Source organism: Balaenoptera acutorostrata, chromosome 1 (assembly GCF_949987535.1).
Source record: "Balaenoptera acutorostrata chromosome 1, mBalAcu1.1, whole genome shotgun sequence".
NCBI lineage: Eukaryota > Metazoa > Chordata > Mammalia > Artiodactyla > Balaenopteridae > Balaenoptera > Balaenoptera acutorostrata.
The window spans coordinates 128,843,498-128,858,056 of record NC_080064.1 but is presented as its reverse complement, the minus strand read 5'-3'; the positions used below and the strand labels follow the sequence as shown (position 1 = coordinate 128,858,056).

General features: G+C 34.6%; 1 protein-coding gene across 7 annotated transcripts in view; it reads right to left on the bottom strand.

Moving 5' to 3' along the window:
• DCAF6 (DDB1 and CUL4 associated factor 6) overlaps positions 1–14,559 on the bottom strand; it is a 168,834-nt gene that overhangs the window by 1,189 nt on the left and 153,086 nt on the right. For all 7 annotated transcript variants that reach the window (XM_007172465.3, XM_007172467.3, XM_007172468.3 and 4 more), the window contains 4 exons: positions 10,598–10,736; positions 8,806–8,962; positions 8,088–8,176; positions 6,048–6,153 (listed from right to left, as the gene is read on the bottom strand). In XM_007172465.3, coding sequence (XP_007172527.1) covers positions 6,048–6,153; positions 8,088–8,176; positions 8,806–8,962; positions 10,598–10,736 — 491 coding nt within the window. The remainder of the gene's footprint in view (positions 1–6,047; positions 6,154–8,087; positions 8,177–8,805; positions 8,963–10,597; positions 10,737–14,559) is intronic.

Sequence of the window (14,559 nt, the reverse complement as noted above, 5' to 3'; positions counted from 1 at the left end):
TCACATTCCAGAATATTTTATATGTATCGTATAATAATTACAGTAATAGTTTGTTTGCCTATCGTCTTACAGACTAGACTGTGAGCTCCTGAGAGGGTAGCAGTTATTTCTTTTATGTCCTAAGGGTCCAGTACAAGAGGTTCAATGAAGGTTTATCAAATAAATGAACATAAGTTTTGCTAAGATAAGATATATTACATTAGGGTATGTAAAGAAGGCAATAGTACCGAATAACTACCACCACTAGGATGGAACCCTTGCTATCACAGAAAGATTTCTCCAGGGTAAGCTGGGGGAAAAAAGGGTTAGACACAGGGGAAACAGTTCAGTCCCACTGTCAACACCAAGAGAAAACTGAATCCTGAGATTATCTACAGAGGCTTAAACACTCCCATTGGATTCTAAGTCAACAACACCAGTATACAGAAGGGATTGTATGTTTAATTGTCCAAGTGAATTAGATTAAATCCCCTCTACGCCAACTCCATTTCAATGTCAAACTAATGAGATAATGTATGTGTGTATGATTTGTAACCTGAATTATATGAATTTTAGTTGTTATTATATAATAAGTGTTCAATACACATTTGTGAAATAAATGAACAAAATAAGATGATGATAGACCTTCACAGGTCACTAAGGAATCTAAACGCAGTGGAAGACTTTCTGATCAATAAAAGGCTACCTAAGGGATGTTAGTATAAAAGAGATTACACTATTTTTATTGTGTGATATACTTTCATGAGAGAAAAAACATGAAGCTGCTATTCTGCTTAACTAGAGTATCATGAATAGGATACAACTGACTATATTCAACAAGCCTGTTCTGTCATATTAGTGGAGCATGAGGAAGCTCTATCAGCCTATTTCAAAATGTGCAGGGTGACCCAAATTCTTTTTGGTTGCCACACTTACGAATGAAGATGCGGAAATGGAGGGTAAGGAGGAAATGTCACAGCCTTCAAATCAAGGAGTTTACAGCAGACATTAGAATTCTGCAGAGTCCAAAGCAAGCGATAAGAAGTCGAGTGAGGGCCCACAGAGTCTCTTATATAGGTCACACAGTAACTGACAGTGGCTTGTGGAATGAGGAAGAGGGCAGAACAGTTGTTCGTTTCTCAAATCCTTCTCACTTAACTGCTGCCGAGTCATGTCTCCCAGAATATAAACCCAATTTCTAAGAATAAATTAAATGAAATCTTTTCGTTCACAAAGTGTTACCGAGGTAGTAAAACTGCAAAGCACTTCAACACTTTCACAAATCTCTGGTTGGCAATTACAGACCCCGGAGATCTGAGAACACTGTGTTCTTTTAAATGAAAACTAGAAATAATCACTTCTATATCCACTGTTTTCAAAAGTTGACAACACCAAATTGCTACTGTAAATAAGGTTTACATTTGTGGAAAGGTTCCTGTAATTCTCTGTTAGAAATATTTCTTCAAGAAATTATTTTTGATCAGAAAAGATAAGATATGAAGAGAGATTAAGTTTGCTGGGGGTGTGGGGAGGGGACAAGGGAGATATGAAAAAAATACCCCAAGGAAACCTGTGTTCCAACAAAACAGAGTCAATACAAGACTCATCATTAGCTACAGATTTGATACTAGAAGTTCATTCATTTGTTCACCCATTCATTCACGAAACACTACTGTATGCTAGGCACTATTCTAGAAGCTAGCTATCCAGCTGTGAATAAGACAAACTAGGTCTCTGGTCTTAATGAGCTCACTTTCTAGAGGAGAAAAACAGAAAATAAGAAATGTATTTTTCTCCTTTAATCTGTGTAACAAGACAAAAATAAAGAAATGAAGTTAGAATAAGTACTTGATGAAATGGGCAATGACCAGAGAGTGACTGAATGAGAAGGAGGGTGTGAGAAGGCACGTGAAACAACTTCACACTGGGCGACTAGGGAAGACTTTTCTAAGGAGGTAACACTGGAGCTGAGATTTCAATTGTATGTTCAATTATTAGTGAAGTTGGGGGACGAAGTTGCCTAAAAGGCAGAGGAAACAGCCAGTGAAAAGGTCCTAAATATGCTAACAAGCTTGATGAATCTGAGGAGGAGGAAAGTAGCCATTTATGGCTGAAATGTAGTGGGCGAGGAGAAAACTGGAATGTTATCGACTCAGTTGCTGGCAGGTCTAGGTCATGTAGATCAGCGTATGAAGTCTGGGTTTTATTTTAAGAGCAGCTGGGGAGTCCCTGAGAATCTTAAGCAAGGGTGACATAACCTAATGTATATTTTAAAAAAGTGGGTCAGCAAACTATCGCCCCTGGGCAGATCCTCCCACAGCCTATTTCTGTAAATAAAGTTTTATTAAAGCAGAGCCATGCCCTTGATCTACATATTATCTATGGCTGCTTTTGCACCACAATGTCAGAAATCAGTAGCTGCAACAGAAACCACATGGCCCACAAAGCCTATTTACTATCTGGCCGTTTAAAGAAAAAGTTTACTGACCCACGTTTTATTTTTATTTTTGGCTGTGTTGGGTCTTCGTTGCTGTGTGCGGGCTTTCTGTAGTTGAGGTGAGCGGGTTTCTCATTGCGGTGGCTTCTTGTTGCGGAGCACGGGCTCTAGGCTTGCGGGCTTCGGTAGCTGCAGCACGTGGGCTCAGCAGTTGCAGCGTGTGGGCTCTAGGGCGTGTGGGCTTCAGTAGTTGTGGCTTGCAGGCTCTAGAGCGCAGGCTCAGTAGTTGTGGCGCACAGGCTTAGTTGCTCCGCGGCATGTGGGATCTTCCCGGACCAGGGATCGAACTCATGTCCCCTGCACTGGCAGGCAGATTCTTAAGCACTGCTCCACCAGGGAAGTCCCTGACCCATGTTTTAAAAAGCTCCCTCTGTGCTGTGGAAATCAGATTGTATGAAGGCGAGAGCAGAAGCAGGGAGACCAAAGTAGATGAATATGGATTATATTCTGGAGTAAAGCTACCATAACTGATGGGAGTGAATCTGTGTGTGACTGGGTGAGTGCCTGTGAGCTCAATATGATGTTATGCTCTATAGATCCATCGTGGAGAACACTATGGCTATCTAGATGTACACGTGCCAAGGTCCAGAGGTATGAAGGGATGCTTCAGGGTTTTATAAATCATGTTAACATATTTGGACTCTATCCTAAGAGCATGAGGAGGCACAGGAGAATTTTAAGGAGGGGAGTAAATTGATCAGATTCTAACATATTTTAGAAAAGATTAGAATGGTTCACACACCATCTCTCCAAAGCCTGTCAAAACTTCTAGGAATCTCAGAACTGCCTTTATCTCTCAAGAAGTTGCCTAGACTAAAAGTCTTTAGTACAGCATTCATGAGAATAATTTTGGTTGCTTTTTTAAAATGCAGAGGCTCAAACCCTATTCAGATGAAATGAATGAGAATCTTGAATGGATAGGAACCAGGTATTTGTAGTTTTTAAAAGGGGATTTAAAGTGCACTCTTCATTAAAAATCACAGCTTAAGCAGGAAGGAGCTGATTTCCCAGGAAGCCTTGTGGAGTAATGGAAAGGCTGAAGTATTCTGTGTCTAGATGGTGCTTCCATGATCAAAGTCTATTACTAACTCTCCTTGAATACACAGACATTATTGTACTTGGAATACAGGACAATGAAGAGAAGGAGAGGAAAGGAGTAGCTGACTCATCAAATAACTAGACATCTTAAGGATAAAAGCAGCAGAAATATAAACTCTTGGGGACCTTTTTCTATCTAGTCTTTTACCTAAGAGAAACAAGAGGGTGAGTTAAGTTGACTAAACCTTGATTGCTGACAAAAAGAAGTAAAAGAAGGGGAAACTTTATATTATAAAACATCTAATTCTAAAATCAAAGAAGGATGGTAATAACTATTAGTTAACAAACCATTGACACATTAGCACCTATTTAAAATAGATTCTTGGACTTCCCTGGTGGCACAGTGATTACGAATCCGCCTGCCAATGCAGGGGACACGGGTTCGAGCCCTGGTCTGGGAAGATCCCACATGCCGAGGAGCAACTAAGCCTGTGTGCCACAACTACTGAGCCTGCACGTCTGGAGCCTGCAAGCCACAACTACTGAGCCCGTGTGCTGCAACTACTGAAGCCCACACGCCTAGAGCTCATGCTCTGCAACAAAGAGAAGCCACCGCAATGAGAAGCCCGCGCACTGCAATGAAGACCCAATGCAGCCAAAAATAAATAAATAGATTTATTAGAAAAAATAAAATAGATTCTTGCACAAATGAAAGGAGAATTAGTTTCCTATAGGAAAACTCAGGAAGAACCATTCACCAGATGAACTCTTCATAAGAATAAGCAAATTTTAGTTGTCATAATCAGCAAATGTTTTTCTTGTTCTATAAAATGCTGCCTCCTCAAATCTGAAATCCAAGTGAATTTTAAAGGTTACTGACTGTTATTGAAGAAAACAGATCAAAAGATGTTACAGTGATTAGAAGTACTACAATAATATTTTGTTGGACTACAAACATTTTCTGTTTACATTTTAGTTTATTTTTTGTTTTGACTATTTGAAATTTTCACTCTTTCCTTGTAATAGTTAATATTTACAATTTGAGGGTTATTTTCTCTCCAGCTCTTTTAATTACAGACATAAGGGGCTTCTTTCAATTCTTCAGATGTACTACAGTCTCTCTCCTCCAGGACTTAGACAAATGCTACATACTCTTTATTTTGCCTGGAATACTTAGCTCTCCCTTCCCCACTCTCTGAGAAAGTGATATATAATCTACTGCTTATATAGACCTGAAGGTCTGAAACGGAAGTTATCCTAATAAAGAGAGAGGATGGGAGGGGACATCATGATTATAAAGATCTCTGAGGTGGGAAAGAGTTTGATGTACCCCAAAATTCAGAGAGGGCCAGAGTGGATGGTGTGGATAGAGAAGGAAAGAATGCACTAGAAAAGCAGTTTGAGATCAGGTCATCCAGAGGACTGCATGTCTTATTCATGACTTGAACGTGTTCCCGAAAGTGAAATTTGTAGGTAAAAGGGGAGTAAGTGCTTGGAAGCTAGTTTCAAATTCAGGCTTTACCATTTATCAGTTATGTGACCCGGGGTGAGTTATTACAAATAATCTACTTTGTAAAGGGTTGGAGCTAACTGAGGATAAATTTGTGAAATGACTGGTATATTGCCTGATACATTACAGGTATTCCATAAATGGTGGTGGTTGTTATTATTAAATAATACCCAACATATAAAGAAATTTGTGATATCAGTGAAGAGTGAGTGATAAACACTTTGTTTATAATGGATACTGGATATTTTCTACTGTTATGAACACAGGTTATTCCATTCCTTCTTGAATATTAGTTGTAATATACACTATTTTGTATCTGTGGCACTGAACCTCACAGTTTATCATCTAAAACAAAAAAATACTGAAAAAAACATACTGAGCTATCTGTTTCAACCTCTGTAGTAACACGTTACATTTATTTTTGTCTGGACTGTGACTGATTTTGACCAAACCTACCATTAAAGGGTACTTACTATACCGTATCTTAAGGTTTATGGTATGATCTTCCACTCTGAGAAGAAAAGCACAGCTGATAAAACTTTTCAAGTGACTTCATCTTTTCACTTTGACACTTTTCAATAAAGTTGGCTCATGGGGATATAAATTACTGTACTAAGATCAAGAATTCATAGAACTCCTTGTTCAAAAGTTAAGCTGCCTTCCATGCACCTGTTCCCTCTGAGAGGACTTAATGTCAGCAAGAAATAAACTTCTCTTGTGTTAAAAAAAAAAAAAAAAGTTAAGCTGCCTTGATTTTGTAATTTAAGGAAATTTTTACTTTACATTTTACTTTACTTTTTACTTCACTTCACTTCACTTTATTAGCTGTGCCGCATGGCATGTGGGATCTTAGTTCCCCAACCAATCGAACCCATGCCCCCTGCAGTGGAAGCTCGGAGTCCTAACCAATGGACCACCAGGGAAGTCCCTTTTTTTAAAAAATAAATCCCTTTAAAGTAGATCTTAAATAATAATGTTTTTCAAATATAATAATGATTTTAATAGTACACTGACAGTTCTTACCAGCTCGAATATGATTCAGTGAAGCCAACATCCTCAACATGAAAGAGGCTGGAACTGTAATGGTATTTCTAGTCTCTTCCAGCATGAGTTCATTTCGAGTTATAACCTATGAGGCAAGTTAAATAACCATGTCAAAGATCACAGGGTAACTGTACCTTTTCCTTAGAGATTAGGAGAACAGTAAAAAACTAGCAGGAATTATTTCATTCTTCATATATATCTATATATGTCTATATTTCCACCTTAAGGCTACTCAGTGCCAAATAATTACTTTAACTTGCATTCGACAGAGTAAGATCAGAGAACACTACTCTTTCAACTGGCAGAAAGACAAAGGTCAAACCTTGAGGCTACTTAAAACATTCAAGAATTCAATTTATTTTTACTTATAATTTGTTTTCCAGAGCAGTCTACTTTGTGTCTGCTTATTCTTTTCCCATCTAGTAGAACTGATACTTTTAGTGACAGAGTAGTGTTAAATTATTATCCCTGGGTCACCTGGGTCCCTCAAGAAAAATGTCACCTCGACTGAAGCAAAGTAATCTTGAAAAATAAACCTTTGGATAAGAGTTACCAATGAATTGTGTCTTAAGTACCAAGAATTGGACTAAATGAACATCCATGAACACCTAGGGAGCTAATGTATAATCACAGGCAAAGGAAAAAAGAAAGAGGAAAAGCAAAGGTCATGGCAAAGGAAAAACAGGAAGAAAGAAAGGAAAGCATGAGAGGAAGGAAAAGATGCTAACCTGATCAGCAGTCCCCCGATGATATTACAATATTTTTTCAACTCATCAGGGTGCCCGACAGGGCCCTTTACAACCATGCCCCAACCTAGCTTTTTAGTCCAACTGAGCTGCTTTCATATGTGTCCTCTAGGTTTCAGCACAATGGTGGTTCATTTACCTTATAGTAACTTGAAACACGCTGATCCTTCTGTCTTAAATGTTCCTTTGATCCTTGTATGCCTAGTAAACTCAGTCCAATTCTTATTTCCTCTGTGAAGACCTTCCCATCCCATCGATTCCATTTGCAAGCACGGCTGTTCCTTTCTACGGGCTTCCAAAGCACTATGTGTACATCTCTGACACTGAGCACACTATATTCTAGCTGTTGATATGTCTCTTTTTTCCACTAGTCTTTAAGTTCTGAAGGAAGGGTTTATCTTTTTAAATTCAGCACTGTGCCTGACATACACCAAGTGTTTTATATATGTCTATTAAATGAGTAAAAGTATACGTGGGAATTTCACTGTGAACTGTCAACCTTGGTCTAGAGAACTAGTTTTCCAACTCATTAATATTTTTAGCAATGAACTCTTATTTTATTGTTTTAAGAGGGGGTAGTATCAACCTTAGTTGCACTCCCCTCCTCACAGAAGTTCAACAATTAGTTAGTAGCTGATTAATGCAATGGATCCTTATTTTCATAAGAAATCTTACATGGAAACCCAAAAATGAAAACCCTGGTTGCAGTTGGGAAAGAAATGCCCAGAGTTTAGCTTTCGTAACATCCATCTTCCTGCTTCCAATCCTGTAAAAAACCTAGAGCTTCAGAGAACTCAGTTTGAAAACTAGTGATGTAACAGTAGCTTCAGAAGCTGAGGAAATCTTAAACTATAATCATAAAGGAAAAGAGTCTCCAATTGTTTGTTCTGCTACCTATTTGGCTATGATTATGGAGGACAGCTATAGTAAAACTATTTTCTTAAAAGACATAGTGGTTTTTTTTTTAATGATTCTTCATTGCAATAAGCACAAATAGTCAACCTATTTTTCTTAAACTACAATATACTATATCTGTTACTACCAATAATCAATATTCTACTTATCCAAATAATATTCCAATTTTTACCTCTCTAGTATTGTGGGCATGTTTTATTCTTAACTTTTCTTTTTCTTAAAATTTGACCTCATTAAATGAATTAACTTGTTTTATGTTACCAACTAATAACAAAATGAGCTGCTTTGATTCTTCTTAAAACAGCAGTTCAGGAACAAAGTGAAATATGTTCTATAATAAGTATAATAAAAATCTTACTTCATCAGCAAGTTTTCGGTTAAAAATCCTTGACTCTTCTAGTGGTGACCAGATCTTTATGTCATAATCTATGCCAGACGAGGCTAGAACTAGAAATAAAATGTTCACATTAATATAAAGCTTAGAAATATGCCATTAATTCATGTAAATTTATAATGTATATATGCATGTATGTGTATGTTCAGCAAAATTGACTTAGAATGGAAATTGTACTGATACATTTAATTGTTAACTGAGAATATTATTTTGAAGATTTCCTAAAAGTTACTCTAGAACACAATTTTAAGACCATCTTGAAATCACTCAAATTTTTTTCTTATTTACTGCTCTTTTATGAGAAACACGGGCAATTTCAAATGGAAGGCAAGAACAAGCCAATGCTCCTTTGTTCTGGTAAATTAATTCAGACATGTGAAGACTAAAAGGCTTGGAGGTTCAATTTGGTTAAGTAGTGAAAAGTTCAATCAGCCAAACCTCTTACAGCTGATAAAACTTAGAACTCTTAGGAGTAGAAACTCTTTAACCTATTTCCCCATATTTTCTGCCAAAAGCAGGTTATAAGTGTTTCTTGTTTCAAACCCCAAATAGCAATACTTGACCCTAGTGGCTGCCTACTAGGATAATTTGGATTATTTTTATATTAACAACTAGAAAAGAGTTGAAGCTCATTAATCATACTAATGATTTCTAGCCCTTGCCTTATAAAAGGTCATCTTACTTGGGTCAAACGGGTGTGGCTGCAGGCAGTTTACCACGTGATTATCAGCTTCCAGAAGCATTAAATGCTCAGCAGTGTGACGATCCCAGATGAAGATATGGCCACAGTCAGAACCACTCATTACAAAGTTAGCACCCCAGAAATTGGCTTCTTTTATCTAAGGGTTAAAAAAAAGGAAATGACAAGAGAATTCAAATCAAAGTTATTAAAAAAGATTTATTCTATTCTCAAGTTACAACAATTAATTGGCTTAGAAAATAAAAAATTGAAGAGAGCCTTTGTCTTCTAGTATATTGAAATCATGATAGAGATTTATCAGCAGGGATAAAGTGGCAGTAAGTAATGAAAAGTCCCCCATGAAGATAGGGATTTGCTTTGTTCAATGCTATATTTATAGTGCCTGAAACAGTACTTGGCACACAGTAGGTGCTGAGAATAATAACTGCTAAATGAATGAATGGGATTTCTGCGTTTTGAACAGTATAATGGAAACATATATATATGTTACTAAACTTTCCAAAAACGGTTCCATTTTAGCTTTTACAAGATAATAAAAACAATTCATAGAAAAAAATGAATTGTTCCCTCCTGCATCTTGCTTTATGCCAAAAGAACAAAAAGTACCAATCTTTTTATTAGGTATTAGAAGCTCTCACAATCAAGAAGGAAAGATATAAATACATCTTTACTTTTATGAAGCAATGAGACAAAGGGTATGTTAGAATGGTTATGATGGAATTTTTCAGCAGATGCACATGAATGAACCATCAAAAATCTTTGTACTTCATATCAGAATTTTTGAAATCATTTTATGTGCAGCTGCTACTTTGCTATTTTTGGCAAAGCAAAGGAGGGGAGCCAATTTTGTTACTTGGAACTACAATACAATACTTTTATATTTACTTGTCTTCTTTTTTTTTTTCCATTCCTATCCCTAATTATTTTCATCCAAAATTTTAACCAGCAAAATGCAAGAAATATAAATTGGTTACTTCTATTAATAAAGAGTATTCTTTCCAGAATGATTAAGTTATTACTACCAATGATATCTATAGAGACAGCTAATTATTTCCCCATCCCAAAGTTACTTTTTGCCTTGACTCTGAAGAAAGCAGATTAAAACCGATTCTGTAGATACTTTTTGATAACTCAATGAATATATGAGAACACTTTCTAGATATGAATGGTTCGGAGTAACAGTTATGTTAATCATCTCAAGATTCTCTTAGTAAACAGTTAATATTGCATTGGGTATATAGACTTCTGGGTTATAAAAACTTGAAAAGATCTTAGAGAGCATCTGGTCTATTCTTATTTCATAGATGAGGAAATTAAAGTCTAGAAAGACAAGGTGACTAAAACAAATCTTTACTTGTCAATCTTTAAAAGAGTTATCATTAATCTGACTATATTTTGCAATGAACCTGGATTTCATGTATCCAAATCTTTCTCTCCAAAACCGACAAAGGGCACTAATATGAACTAAAAAAATCTACTAGGAAAGTAGACAACAAGTGTGAGAGAGCAAAAAAGAAGCAATGGTTACTTGTACAAGCTAGAATTTTTTAAATTCTACGACAGTTCCTCAGTAGGGTAGAGTTTTCCTATAAAAAATGATGGTCTTTCACAATATATTATAGGACGAAAAGAACTATGTTTGGGTAAAGAGATAACTGTGAAGGTGCAATAATATATTAGAATCACACTGGCATATATGAAAATAATCATTATGGAAAAAAATTCATATTATGAAATTGCAGTTCTTCCAAAGAATGTCATGAGTATATGGTACCATTGTCCTGGAGTTGCGATGGCCCTTATAAACCATCTTTACTAGTGGCCTTCTGATGTTCAAGGTATCCAATTCCTCCATTTCTTTTCTTTCTTTTCTCCGCCTGAAGAACTCCTGAATTCGGGCAACAGCAGAGCGTCTATGAATTACATATTATAAGAAAAAACAGAAATAAGTAAAAAACATTCACAGGCCACTACAGAATGAAAATGAGCAACATTAAAATACGGTAAAGTCTAGAAAACATTTAAACTAAACATTATGTCAATAAGGCATCCCCAACCAAAAGCATAAAGAGGCAGACACAACAGTGAGACTACATCAGACTAGTTGAGTTACTAAAACAAAATGTTTTAGTTAAGAGATCACTTAGAAATTTGGTACTGGTTGAGAGAGTAAAGGAAATAGCATGCAGCACACTTTTTAAAGGGCTGTTTTATAAAAACATAATACAGACAAAATTAATATGCAATTTACTACAAATAAAACAAAACCTATTCAATATTATTTGTCCTCTCCATATTAGGAAATGTAAAGGCATAAAGAGAAACCAAAAGAAGAAACTAAGGTTAAAAAAAAAAAAAAAAAAAAAAAGAAGAAACTAAGGTTAACATATAATTTCAGTGGATAAAATTATGTTTTGAGATTTTGTTTAAAGATGTTTGTTCTCAGCAAAGAACAGACTAGTCAAGAAAAACAATATTAATATACATGAATAAAACAAGGATCTTCAAATAGAATCTATTCTATATGAACTCCATATTAGAGTACAGATTTGGAGCTAATGAGGCTGATTTTACTCTCCTAAGAACTGAGTTGGTCACAAAACTAGAGAATAAAGAACAATGGACTCTTTTTAAGACTGATTTAATTACTAGAAGAAACTTTTCCTAACACATGTTACTGAATAACTTTTGTTAGTTTGAACTTCTTATTTAAAACATTATATTTTGCCATATAACAGACCAAAAATCCAAAATATATAAAGTATCTACAAATCAGTATGAAAAATGAACACTGTAATAGAAAAAAAGTAAAGAACATGAATAGGGAAATTATAGAAGAAAGAAACTTAATAAATATACAAAAGGATGCCCAGCCTCACTAATATTAAGATAAAAATAAAAACAAATTGATCTTTTTGTATGTCTATCAGATTAAAAAATTTTTTACATCTATCAGAGTGGCAAGAATACAGGAAAATAGGCACTACTGGTAGGAGTTTGAAAGTTTTATATATAAAAAAGTGCACTCTTTTGTTGTAAACTTTTGACTGAAGTAGAACACATATTCAGGAAGGTATAAAATCATAAATGTGTAGCTCAATGCATTTTTGCAAAATAGCCCCGTGTAACCAGCACCAGTATGAGAGAGAGAGAATAAACAGAATTCCAGAAGTCTCTCTATGCTCCATTCCCATTATTACACTCCCCTTATAGGAAACCACTATTCTGACTTCTAACATGATGGATTAATTTTGCCTGTTTGTGAACATTAACTAAATGGAATCATACGAAATATATTTTGTGTCTAGCTTCTTTACCTCAATATTACATTTTTAAGATTCATCCATGCTGTTGAATTTAGCTATAGTTCATTCATCCTCTTTGCTGTAGAGTACTACTTTGTATAAATACATTATAATTTACTTTTTCCATTCAACTGTTGGTGAACATTGGGTTGTTTACAGGTTTTGATTACTGAAATAGTGCTTTGGCGAACATATGTCCATATTTCTGTTGAGTATATATCCAGGAGTGGAATTGCTGGACCACAGTATGTGCATATGGTCAGTTTTAACAGATACTCCCAAACAATTTTCCAAAGTGGTTACAGCAATTTATAATTCCACTGGCAATATATTAGTGTTCCAGTACAACATATTTTTGAGGAGAAATTAAATAATATCCATTAAAATTTAAAACATGTATTTGCTTTGATGTAGCAATTTCATCTTTTAAAAATGTATGCTGTAGAAAAACGAATATGCAAATATATATATACACACAATATATACAGACACACACACACACACACATATATTCACTGCAGTACTTTGAGAAACACTGGAAATAATCTAAATGTCTTATACATAGAAAGGATAGGTTAAATAAATTATGGTACATCCATACATTGGAATACTTATGCCACCATTAAAAACAATAAGAAAGATCCATAAACAAGAACATGAAAAATGCCAGCATTATCCTACTGAATCTACAACATAGGTTAAAAAATAATTCATAGGGGAAAAATGTATATATATATACATAGAAAGAGTCTAGAAAACCAGACACTAAATTGTTAACAACACTTTCTAAAACAATTACATAACAATTATGTAGTCTTATAATAAAAAGGTATTTTCTTTTTCATAAAATGGTATAAATTCTATAGGCTTATTTAAAAAGTGTTTAAAAAACTTTATCCTATGCTATATATATGTTAAAAAAAAAGGGTCTAAAATTTTAAGTTAGATATCATTAGAAACTACCACACAGAAAGCTGACATGTTTAGTTTACTCTGATTATCTCTTTCTGATTGGGAAGTGATAAATGGGAAGGGCTGAGAGTTCAAATGTTCTCAAAAGAAACATAATATGATTGAAACTCTCTTTTTTTCTAAAGTGGAAGAGAAAAGGACACTCAATCAGTTAAAAATATGTGATTAACAAGAAACCAATAAAGAAAAAACTCATGCTAAGAAAGAGTATCTAGAAACTAACATAACATTGTAAATCAACTATACCTCTATAAAATAAATTTTAAAAAAAATAGAGTATCAGGTAGTAGAGGAAATAGAAATAATCCTGCTGATAAACTGAAGGCCTTGGGAGCTATAAATGGAAAAAGAAACTATATGACAAATTAAGAATTAGACAAAAGCTCAAATCATTTAAAACAAGGTGTGTGGGCAAAATTAAAGTTGAATGAGTAATGAGATGATAGTAATTAAGAATTAGTGAGGATGGTACCAAATCATAAGTGTTCATTTCACTTAAAAGTTTGCTCTAGAATATGGTCTAATTTACTGCTCAATGTTTGTTTGGCTTAACAATCCTGATAAAGAATAATTGTGAAAAATAGATCTCAAGCTATGCAGTTTGTATTGTACAGTTTAGATAAAAGATCAGGGCACCTACCACTATCCTGCTGTAGGAAAATGATCTAAAACAGAAAAAAAAGGTTCAAGTACACAAATTTCAAATTAGAAGATAAAAAGTGACAGTAGATGCTATACTTGTATATATAGTCAGGTAATGTCCAACACAGCAAACAGTTCTAAAAGAAATGAATAAACTTAGAATGAATACATTGAGGGGAATTCCCTGGCAGTCCACTGGTTAGGACTCCGCACTTTCACTGCCGAGGGCCTGGGTTCAATCCCTGGTCGGGGAACTAATATCCCTCTGGCTGTGTGGCCAAAAAAAAAAAAAAAAAAAAAATTAACACACTGAAACCACTTTCCTAGAGGATATTTCATAAGAAACACCAAAAGAATATAAGATGTTGAAAATAATAAATTTGTAATTTATTACTTTGCAAATTTAATCAAATTAAAATTAAAATGATAAATACATATGAAGAACACCAATCAGCAAACAAATATTTATTAAAAGCCTACTATTTGCAAAGTTGTTTTTGAGAATATTAGTTATTAATTCTTTTATATACATATGATAGCTTATGTTAACTTGGCACGCAATTTAAAATTCATAAAAGACATTATAAAGTTCAGTAAGCATGGAAAATTTCAAAAGTAAACAATAAATAAAGAGTATACATTCCAACCCAATGGAGGAAAAAAAATGAAAAAAGCAAAACAACAACAGCAAAAAGATAAAAATCTTAATCCTAAAAAAGACAAGAAAGTTAAAAAAAATTAGGTAAAACAGGATAATTAGAAGTAAAAAGTTGGAAACAAGTCCAAAAGTAGCCATGATAATAATAAAGAGACTAAA